This window comes from Colobus angolensis, unplaced genomic scaffold, assembly GCF_000951035.1.
Source record: "Colobus angolensis palliatus isolate OR3802 unplaced genomic scaffold, Cang.pa_1.0 Scaffold523, whole genome shotgun sequence".
Classification (NCBI taxonomy): Eukaryota; Metazoa; Chordata; class Mammalia; order Primates; family Cercopithecidae; genus Colobus; species Colobus angolensis.
The window spans coordinates 574,016-585,730 of NW_012118744.1; the positions used below are offsets into that span (position 1 = coordinate 574,016).

Sequence of the window (11,715 nt, forward strand, 5' to 3'; positions counted from 1 at the left end):
TCTCATCTCTAGTATTAGAGAGAGCCAGGATTTGTACCCAGGCACTTTGACTCTAGACTACATGCTCTTACTACTATGTTCTAATGCCTTTTATCCTTGATACCATGGAGTTTGACTTCCAAGGTGTTTTTTAAAAGATAACAGGCTTTCTGACTTCAATTTATTTAAATTTGATTTTGTTCAGAAAATGATACCTCTTTTCACAGGTACATTAAGAAGATACTACTATGCTAAAATTAGAGTTTCTGCCCTCCCCACCCCCTTTAGTTTTTCAATACAAGAGCCAAAAGAATCCTGTTAAAACTAAGTGGTTTCCTGCCATTCCTCAGATCAAAAGCCTTAAAAACTTTTCCATATCACTAATAACTAAAGCCAAATTCTTATATCGCAGACTAATTTTTTTATTCAAAAATATATGTTCTTCCTCGCTACTGGGCCCATTCCTACATGTTCTTCCCTGTAGAAAGAGTACACTTCCCATCTCATCGACATCAAACTTGCCCATGTAACTTGCTTTTGCCAATGAATTACAACTATAATATGCCATATCTGAGCATAGGCTTTGAAAACTACCACATGGTTCCACTATGGCTCTTTTACCTCTGCCACAAGAACAGGTGTCCCATATATGATTTACTCCTTTAGCCTGGTTACCTGAATGAAGACAATATAAACAGCATCTCAGACAACCCATGAAGGGGATGTAAAATGAGCCCAAAATTTTGTTGTTATAAGCCTCTGAGATTTGGGTATTTTTAAAAAACCACAGCATAACTTAGAGAAAGCTGGCTCGTGCATCTTATTGAAACCATTGATGATACAATACCGCCGGCCCTCTGGCCTAATATCTTTGACTTTTTTCCTAACAGCACACTTGAAGACTGAAATCCAGCCTTGAATCAGTTTAATTCATGATTGTATTAAGGACCCCATATTGGCCGGGCACGGTGGCTCAGGCCTGTAATCCCAACACTTTGGGAGGCCGAAGTGGGCAGATCACAAGGTCAGGAGTTTGAGACCAGCCTGGCCAAAATAGTGAAACTCCGTCTTTAGTAAAAATACAAAAATTAGCTGGGTGTGATGGCACGTGGTCACAGCTACTCTGGAGGCTGAGGCAGGAGAATTGCGTGAACCCAGGAGGCAGAGGTTGCAGTGAGCTGAGATCATGCCACTGGACTCTAGCCTGGGCAACAGAGCGAGACTCCATCTCAAAAACAAAAAAAAGGACCCCATCTTTTCCCCACCCCACATACCTACCATCTTCCTTAAGGACCACCCTGAACACTCCAGGAATTAGTCAGGTGTGCCTCTTTTTAATTACCATAGCACTCTGTATTATTCTACTGTAGCACATAGTATACCATAATAAATTAGTGGTTTAAATGACCTCCCCATGTACCCTATCCAGTCTCTGAATTTTGGGGCAGGTACTATATCTTGTAAACTTTTATACTTCTATAACTATAACCCACCACTGTGCTCATTGTATGAAAGCAGTTGAATAAGTCGGTGTATTAGCATTATGTTTCATTTATTAATCTTTTATTGTTCATTACACTTTAGTACAGCAAAGCAAATACAGGTAAACATCAGTATTCTTTATACAATAGCACACAGAAAGGGAAGCCAGCCACAATTTAGAGTGCTTTTTTAGTTGTCATTATATTTGTTTGTTTATCACTTTAAGCTAGATTATTTTACTGGCGAATTTTTTTCAAGCTTTTAAGGAAAAGCCTATACCTATAGCTATATGCTATATATTCTCTTCTAGATAATGCAACAAGATGGAAAGATTTTCAAAACATTTTATAGAGCTATCAAAACTCATACCAAAATACAACAGAGACAGCAAGTGGTCAATCACATTTACCCAATCGGACAATATATTAAAACAGTTGAAACACTTCCAGACACCACACAAGAACCAAATATGAAAAGACGTAAATATAACTGGAACACAAATACCAAATACAGTATGTACCCGCCCCCATCCCCCAATACATGAGACCTGAGGCTCTAAGGCCCCTTCTTGCAAGGCCCCTCTGACTGCCATGCATTCCTCTACCTGAAGTTGTGAACAAAGAATTGCCTGTGCCCAACATCAGCTCTATTGGCCTCATCTTCCATTGCCTCCCTGTACTGCTGTGGCCAGTCCTGTGGTTCCTTTCTGTGGATTCTGGCGACATATCGCAAGGCTTTCATCTTGGAGGTTTCCAGACGGGCTCTAGGACCCCATACAAACTCATATTGCACTGGATCACTGTCAGGAACCCGTAAACTGTCTATATAGCGCTGACTCAAGTATCTGCAGGTAATCACGTGCTTTCTCCCAGATTGAACCCCTAAGCCCCTCAGAAAAGCCCAGACTGCAGACTCCCTGGCATGGTTGCCCATGATAAAGATGAAGCTTAGGACCTGCATCAAAAAGTTGTTGCCAGGCCTGTTTGGACTGTCTACGATCTCCTCAGTTTCTTCCATCTCCCTTCGGTTGTACAGGGTATAGGAGTGATTCCTGGGATCAAGTACCACTAGTTCTGTCCCATAGACATGGTTCAGGGTGCGGGCAGCACGATTCAGGAGGTCAGGGAACACTTTGCTGCACTCTCGGCCAATGTAGTACAGAATTCCTTTCTTTGGTATAGGTAGCTTAGTTGAATCCATAAGCAGAAATAACTGCACCAACTTCCTTGCCTTGCTCTCCAATCTTGACTCAGGCCATGAATGTGGGGCATATTTTGAGGCATAGCTGGAAACCTCTGAATCGGGGGATGCTACCTCTGCAGCAGCTTCCTCAAAAAAGGGCCTCCTAAAGTGAGGGAGAGCCTGCCAACCCTCAGCAAAGGCTCTGGCAGCATCTTCTTCCAGAGCTTCATTGTATTTCTCTGGCCAATCCATAGGATCTTTGTTATATATTTTAGCCATGAACTTCAGAATTTTCATCTTGGTGGTTTCTAGGTGGGATCTTGGGCCCCAGAAAAACTCATACTCCACTGGTTTACAGTCAGTTACTGGTCTGTAGTCTAAGTAACGCTGCCATACAAACTCCACAGACAGAAGTCTCTTTGGGTTCCCAAAAATGGAAAGCCTCCTTTCCCGCTGCACCCCCATCCTCCAGAGCATTTCCCAAATCTCAGCCTCTTTGGCTTGGTTGCCATTCAGGAATATTTGGCCTAGAATCATCATCAGGAGGCCCATCTTTGGCCCATTTGGGCTCTCTTCTAACCCTTCAAAGGGCACAGGTCCCAGTTTGTTTAACAGAATGTAGGTATGTGCCTCAGGGTCAAGTTCTCTCAATTCAAACCGAAAAATGCACTCCAGGTGGGCTGCTGCTCGCCTGAGTATCTCAGGAAACTGGTTGCGATATTCTTTAACAATATATTCCCGCATTTCAGACTCCCGGATAGGGTACTTGCTCTGATCCTTCACCAGCAGGAACTGCAACAGCTCAGCTACATTCTGTTCCATAGGGTCCTGGGGCTTCAAGGTAATTGCAACCCGGGAAGTACTGAGACCCATAATAGTAATGGAGTTGGGGCTCTCACAGTCTCTCAGGACCTCGAATTCTACTGGGCCTTCTGCACCCTTAGGACCCTCAGAGTCCGAGTCCACAGAGGCCTTGGTTACCCTAGGGCTTGGCAAAACAATGGAACACTTGGAGGGGTTCCGGTCCACAGAAGCACTAGAGCTAAACAAGGTGCTCCGGCCCTCACCAGGGTTGGGCAGCACGGAGCTTCCCGGTCTGTCAGAGGCAGTGGGCTGCACTAAGGTGCTTGGGCCCTCACCAGGAGTGGGCGGCACGGAGGTGTCCGATACATCAGAGGCAGTGGGCGGTACACAGGTGCTCCGTCCCTCACCGGGGGTTGGCAGTACGGAAGTGCTTGGTCCCTCACCGGGAGTGGGCGGCACGGAGGTGCTCAAGCCCTCAGTGGCGGTGGGAGGCACAGAGGTGCTCAGTCCCTCACCAGGGGTGGGCGGCACGGAGGTACTCAGTCCCTCACCAGCAGTGGGCTGCACGGAGGTGCTCAGGCCCTCGGTGGCGGTGGGTGGCCCGGAGGTGCTTGATCCCTTACCGGGGGTGGGCACCAAGGAGATGCTTTGTCCGTCAGAGGCGGCGGGCAGCACGGAGGTGCTCGGTCCCTCACCAGGAGTGGCCGGCATGGAGGTGCTCGGTCCCTTATCAGGGGTGGGCGGCACGGGGGTGCTCAGACCCTCAGTGGCGGTGGGCGGCACGGAGGTGCTCGGTCCCTCATCAGGAGTGGCCGGCACGGAGGTGCCCAGGCCCTCAGTGGCGCTGAGCGGCACGGAGGTGCTCGGTCCCTCACCAGGGGTGGACTGCACGGAGGTGCTTGGTCCCTCATCAGGGGTGGGCACCACGGAGGTGCTTGGTCCCTCAGAGGCTGTGGGCGGCACGGAGGTGCTCGTTCCCTCACCAGGGGTGGCCGGCACGGAGGTGCTCGGTTCCTCAGAGGAAGTGGGCGGCCTGGAGGTGTTCCGGCCCTCAGAGGCGGCAAGCGTCACAGAGGTGCACAGCCCCTTAGAGATGGTGGGAGGCCCGGAGGTGCTTAGGCCCTCACTGGGGGTGGCCAGCAGGGAGGTGCCAGGTCCCTCAGAGACGGTAGGCTGCCCAGAGGCGCTTGAGGCCTCAGAGATGGTGGGCGGCACAAAGGTGCTTGGGCCCTCAGCGGAGGTGGGCAGAACGGAGGTGTTTGGGCCCTCAGAGGCACAGAGGCCCTGAAGGATCTGGGAATCGCTAGGACCCTGGGGGACGTCTGAGCCTGGCATATCAGCGGGGAGACCGGGGGCATTAGGGGCCTGCATTTCGTCCCAGCTGCTGTTGTGCGCAGTGGCCTTTGCAACGCGGCGGCGGCGGCGGCGCGAATTCTGGCTTACCAGAGACATGGTCCTGCCGACCGGCGTGTAGAAGCAGACACAGACTGGCCCGCGATCTGGCACAGACGACTGGAGGTGTGTAGGTGCCTCGGCACAAAACTGCCGCTAGCGGTAATGATGTTGCTGCTGCTGCCAGAACCAAAGTTCCAAGCAACTTGCTGAAGCTGAAATTAGAGGTGGTGAAAAACGCAGGAACTGGCCAGCAGTGAATGCTAGTCTCAGTGTACTCTGCTTCTCACACCCCGCCCTCTGCCGCAGTCCGCGCAGGCGCAGACTGGCTCTGCGGCAAGGCGAAATCGCCCCGCCCCGCCCCTCCCCTGGGCCCGAGAAAGTGGATGCGGTGGTTCTGCACCAAAGGAGAGCACTAGCAGAAGGGAAATTTTGGTAGGGTGAAACAAGGAGCTTAGAGTAGATGCACAGGGAACAAAAATGGAAATAATAATAAATACTTCTCAGATTTAGGGTACGATTGGAGGGCTTCTACACAGAGTGCCAGGCACTTAATAGATTCTCAAAATTGGTAATTATCATTGAGATTTGCAGTTTTCCCGAAGCTGTTTCAAACAAAATGTGCGTTGTCTCTGGAAGGGTAGAACCCCCATCCCTGACCATGTCTTTTCTATCACTTTCTCCATTTATATGTCTAACTCCTCCCCTAATGCTGTGAGCTAGAAAGAACTCTTACCTAGAGGGTCTGAATGCCTGATATTTAGTACCAATTAGGGAGCTTCGAACAAGCTTGAAAAACCCAACATTCCCAGCCCAAACTTTCCCAGTCCCCCAGGCTTTAGTGGGAAAGCCACTAACACTCTTGAAAATTTGTTTAATTCTTTCACTCCACAATCATCTGCTCATTTAATACAGCTTCTGTGAAAGTCAGTTGAGATACCGAGTGTTAAGGAATGTTACCTGCTCTGTTTTGCCCTATTACTCTAGCACTTTTGAGCAGATCCAACCCTCATCCCTTTTATTCATTCATTCCACAAACACTGGTCATCTATCCAGAAGTTACAGAGTTCATTTCTTTGTCATCAAGGAGCACCCAGTGTAAAAATGGGAGTCAAAGAAAAAGTGAAACCAAATTTTCTAGAAGTTTGTAAAGAATGCAGGGGAGGCAGGGTCAGTTCTACCTGTAGGTGCAGAAAAGGCTTCATAAAAGAGGAGATGTTTAAAAAGATGAGTGGGTAGGTATTTACCAAAATGACAAGGATGAGAAAATCATTCCAACTGAGAGTAGCATGGCAGCAGTGAGTAAGAAAACACTGAAGAGCACAGGCAGGCTGTTTTTAGAAGCAGGGGAGAGAGAGGAAGAGAGATAGAGGGAAAATACTAACTTTCTGACACTCACGCAACCAATACAATTTAGCTTACCACTATTGACCCTCTATTGATATGTTTGTATCTTGCTGCAAACATTTATTATATGTTGTCTTTCTTAATATCTCCTCAAAAATCTGGGAGTATACTCTTTTTTATATACTTTAAGTTTTGGAGTAAATGTGCAGAATGTGCAGATTTGTTACATAGGTATACACGTGCCATGGTTGTTTGCTGCACCCATCAACCCATCATCTCCATTAGGTATTCTCCTAATGCTCTCCCTCTCCTATCTCCCTGCCCCCTGACAGGCCCTGGTGTGTGATGTTCCCCTCCCTGTGTCCATGAGTTGTAATTGTTCAATTCCCAATTATGAGTGAGAACATGTGGCGTTTGGTTTCCTGTTCTTGTGTTAGTTTTCTAAGAATGATGATTTCCAGCTTCATCCATGTCCCTGCAAAGGACATGAACTCATCCTTTTTTATGGTTGCATAGTATTCCATGGTGCATATGTGCCACATTTTCTTTATCCAGTCTGTCATTGATGGACATTTGGGTTGGTTCCAATACTTTTTTTTTATACCTGTTTAGGAAAGGGAAAATAACTGGCTACAGTCACAATGTGTCACCACCTCCATCTCCAATTGGAGAAGCAATCCCTTATATGCATAACCAGTTCCGGTTCTGTGAAGTCCAATGCAGTTATTGTGCCCAGGGCCTATTCAGAATGGAAGGCACAAAAAAACCTAAGATATTTCTAAACTTCAGCAACAGATATTCCTAACCTAGGGCACAGTGATTTTTAAAGACCCTGAAGTTGTTCAAACCTATAAACTAAAAATTTTTACCTCTAGAAATATATTCTAAAGAAATAATAAGAAATATGTGCAAATATTTAGCTAAAATGACTTTTATTATATAATTTGTTCTATTATAACAGAGCTGTAAACTAAATGAATGTTAAATAACTAAAGAGTATTTAAAGAAATTATGGTAATAAAAATGGAATACCAGTAAGTCATTATAGTAATATCAAAGAATTCCATTTCTAATAATGTGTAGTTGATTGTAGCAGCCCTGTGGGGGGAAAAAAAACCTAGAAATTTAGGTAAAGAAACCCTTTTGTGGCAACAAAGCCTACCAATACAGCATCAGAAACCTATAAAGGCAATGAGGACTTCAAGAGTAATGATTTCAGAAAAAAAGGGAAGTGCAAAGAGGTGAGTCATACATTGTATACAACTTTGTCACTTCAGGAATTTAATGATTTGCAAACTGATAATTTGGAATTCTGAACTTACTGAAATAGTACATCAAAAATGAAGGCAAAATAAATACATGTTCAGAAATCAGTGCTGAGTAAATTGATCACCAGTGAGCCCAGACTGAGGAAATACTGAAAGATTCTCATCTGAAACTGAAGAGATGCAAGAAGTGAACAGTAATAGAAATGATAAATATGTGGGTAAACAGACATATTGACAATGTGAAACAATAATAATAATATGTTTTTGTGTAATTTATATGTAGAATTAAAATATAGGAAACAAGTGAGTGCAAGAGATTTGGGGACTGATCAAGAAAAAATATATTACCACAAGTTTTCAGTAACACAAAATGAGTTTTTGTTGTTTGTCTGTTTTAGAATTTCAACTTTTATTTCAGATTCTGCGGATACATACACACGTTTGTTACATGGGTATATTGCATGATGCTGAGGTTTGGAAAACAAATGATCTCATCACCCAGGTAGTGAGCATAATACTCAACAGTTAGTTTTTCAACCCATGCCCACCTCTCTTCTTCCTCCTTCTAATATTCCTCCAGTGTTTGTTTTAGCCATCTTTATGTCCATGAGTACCCAATGTTTAGCTGCACCTTATATATAAGAACATGTGGTACTTGGTTTTCTGTTTCTGTGTAAATTTGCTTAAGATAATGGCCTCCAGCTGCATCCATGTTGCTGCAAAGGGCATTATTTCATTAATTTGTATGGCTGTGTTGTATTCCATGGTATATATGTGCCACATTTTCTTTAGCCAATATCAATGATAGACACCTAAGTTGACTCCATGTCATTGCTATTGTTAATAAGGCTGCAAACAACATATGAGTGTATGTGTCTTTTTGGCAGAATGATTTCTTTTCTTCTGGATATATGCCTGATAATGTGATTACTGAATTGAATGGTAGTTGTGTTTTATGTTCTTTGAGAAATCTCCAAACTGTTTTCTATAGTGGTTGAACTATATATAGTGTTTATTATTACTAATTTACATTACCACCAACAGTGTATAAGCATACAATGAGCTTTATTTGGTCAACCCTTTGACAGGTTTACAAGGGCATGGGGTTCATCAAAGTCTGAGATCTTCCAGAGGCTGGTGGGAGGTCACAACCTAGAAAATGAGAGGACAAGCTAACTGGAGAGAGGGAAGGGAATCAAAGAGATGGCTTATGTATATATGTGATGTCTCTCGGCAGCAAGACAAGGAGTTGCTGGGTCAGAGATCTCTGAAGGGCAGCAGTAGGTTAGGGTTTTTATCTCCTGGAGTTTATTCTATCTATAGCTAGCAGAGGATTGTAGTTTCACAGGGATATGCAAAGAAGGCAGCCTCTAAATAGCTAACAATCTACTTATCGGTCTATATTTAAAACAATTGGATGTGTAAAAAATTGAGTTTGGTACTGGCAGGGTCAATATAGAGAGGCCATCTTTGACTCGTGCATATAACTAACAGTCCATCCCCTGGTCCCATGTTATCTTATAATTAAAATTGTATGTTATTTTGCAGTGCCTGAGTTTCTTGCTGGAAATAAAGGAGACAGAATCCTAAAAGGGCACAAACAAGGATTTCAAAGCCCTTTCATAGCCAATCTTCCCACTTAATGGAGGAAAGCGAGGGGAATAGATTAGAAAAAGAAGCAGATTTTAAATTGTTCAATTGTTCAGTCAATAGAGTGACATTATAACCCCTTTGCTACATGTCCCTGGCTGTCCATAATGCTAGAATCAGATTGGCAGAAGCAAGTCCAGCATGCAGTTCAATTTGTCATTATATGTGTTGCTGCGACTTAAGATAGCTGCAGGTTTAGGCAAATGAATGTTCCTTCTTATTTGGATTGGTGTGACTTGCTTGAGTTTCCGGGTGATTGCCAGTAGCACATAGCATTCGAATGTTCGCATGGGTCTAAAGTAAGCTTCACAGTATCCCTTGGCAGTTTTTAAAAAGTTATTAATTTATACATGCACCAAATTTGATTCTGAACTGTGGAGTATTCACATATGTGATCTTCACAGGTAGGTCAAATTATTTCAAAAATAACCATCAATCATATTATAAATTTGGCCTATGTATTTCCCTGTTTATGATGATGTTGTTCTAATTTTAGTGGGAAGCCACCTGTTCCATCATTTTTATTCCAGGGAAACTATTCTAAGGAGTCCATTTGTGTAGCTTGAATAGCCTTAAGAGTGACCTCTTTACAGGTGGTAATGTGATGTCACCAATAAGTTTCTTCCCAGGTTAGCTTTGATACCAGGCTTCTCTTTATTGTGTCTATCTCCTGTATGGTGGGATGTATTGAATATACAAATGGACAACGGTTGGAACATATATGAAAAGTAGAACAGTGACCCGCAACCTTCAGCAAATTGCCTAGGAAACCAACCCACTTAACTACAATAAGCAGCCCAGAGCATTATCCTGCTGTAAGTCAGACTTGTAGAATGTCAAATTTTTATCTTTACTAACAATCCAAGAAAATAAACAATAATTTCTAAAACAATCAGCCCAAAATGGCCAGGACTTGATTAATAACTGACTATCTTCTTAATTCTTGTCTCTGCATCCAACTTAGATCCAACCAGAGAAAGCCAAGTATGCACCTCTAACTAATCACATAGGATGATCCACTTCTAGTTAGCCTGCCTACATCTTCCACATGCCAAAGATCTCTATTAAGTGTATAGCTGTAGACTTTCTTTTTCCCCCTACAAAGCTTTCTCACTGTTCTGCTCGCCATTGAGTCTCTGCCAAAACGCAAATGACAATAGTTGACTCCCTTACTATAGCAAGCTCTGAATATCCTTTGCTTTTCACATTTGGGTGGTCTTTGTTATTCCCACAGTATATTATTTGGAATACTCCAGAAAAGTAACATTGGTCATAAATTTTCCTCAAATATTTCCCAAGATTTTATTAATGGCAGTTTTGGTAGACCCTGCAAAATTTCTAATAAATACAAGCCAGTAGTTGTCAATTTGGGTAGAGAAACTAACATGTGGAGAGCAGTTAGAGTTCTCCATGGGATCAAATATGTTTTCAGTAGGAATTGTCTTTGCTGTAACCCTCAAGAGTTATGATTATTTACCATGGACAGCCAGTCTTGCGATTGTTGTAGAGCCAGCTTCCGCTGAGTGTTATGTAAAACTTGCAGTTGATATTGTAAGAAGCTTACTATGGAAGAATTCTTAAGCTGATTGTAGTCTCTGATTTATCAGATGTGCCTTGACCCAGGTAATATTACATAGTAAACATTGCTTTACTTGTTTAAATTAATGGGCCACCAGAGAGGAAGTCCATAGTAAGATGCCCCTGGCCACTTAGTTAGTACAAAATTTTCATAGCTCTTGAGGGTTACAGCAAAGACAATTCCTTCTAAAAACATATTTGATCCCATGAAGAACTCAAACTGCTCTCTGCATTGGAGTTTCTCTATGCAAATTGACAACTACTTGCTTGTATTTATTAGAAATTTTGCAAATATTTAAAAAATACCAAAATTGCCATGAATAAAGGCTTGAGAACTATTTGGGAAAAATTTCTGACCAATGTTATTTTTCTGGGGTATCCCAAATAATATACTGTTGGAATAACAAAGACCACCCAAATGTGGAAAGCAAAGGCTATTTATTAGTAAGTTCTCCACAGAGTCTCAAAAAATGGAGTTTGTACTAGAGGGGAGCAAGAACATCATAACAAGAAAAGACACCAATAATTGTAAGGACTTATATTGTTTACATTTGTCATCATCCCACGGATCATTATAAATTATCATTTTATTTTGGCAATCCTTTTGTGTTTGTGGCTATTGTCTTTGAAATACAGCATTTTAAATTTGATCACATAAATCACAAGCACCTTGTTTATAATACTGGGTACATACTGTCTCTGGGCATTCCTTAAATGGAACTCAAAAGGCCATGGCCCATTGCTCTATTTACTCAATGACAGTAGTTAATAATAGTGGGTTTTCCATTGTCTCAGCCCAAAATCTCCTTAAGCTGATAAGAAACTTCAGCAAAGTCTCAGGATACAAAATCAATGTGCAGAAATCACAAGCATTCTTATACATCAGTAACAGACAAACAGAGAGCCAAATCATGAATAAACTCCCATTCACAAAGCTTCAATGAGAATAAAATACCTAGGAATCCAACTTACAAGGGATGTAAAGGACCTCTTCAAGGAGAACTACAAACCACTGCTCAGTGAAATCAAAGAG

General features: G+C 42.9%; 1 protein-coding gene across 1 annotated transcript; it reads right to left on the reverse strand.

The window, feature by feature from the left end:
• Positions 1-1,534: 1,534 nt before the first annotated feature.
• On the reverse strand, positions 1,535-5,166 carry LOC105525234 (melanoma-associated antigen E1). The gene has a single exon (XM_011960769.1). It carries the CDS (start codon positions 4,897-4,899, stop codon positions 2,062-2,064), a length of 2,838 nt encoding a protein of 945 aa, XP_011816159.1. The 5' UTR covers positions 4,900-5,166; the 3' UTR covers positions 1,535-2,061.
• Between the last annotated feature and the right edge of the window lie 6,549 nt (positions 5,167-11,715).

What these genes read in the sequence shown, in the direction of transcription:
- LOC105525234 (XM_011960769.1), bottom strand. Translation starts at nt 4,899, where the DNA reads ATGTCTCTGGTAAGCCAGAATTCGCGCCGCCGCCGCCGCCGCGTTGCA.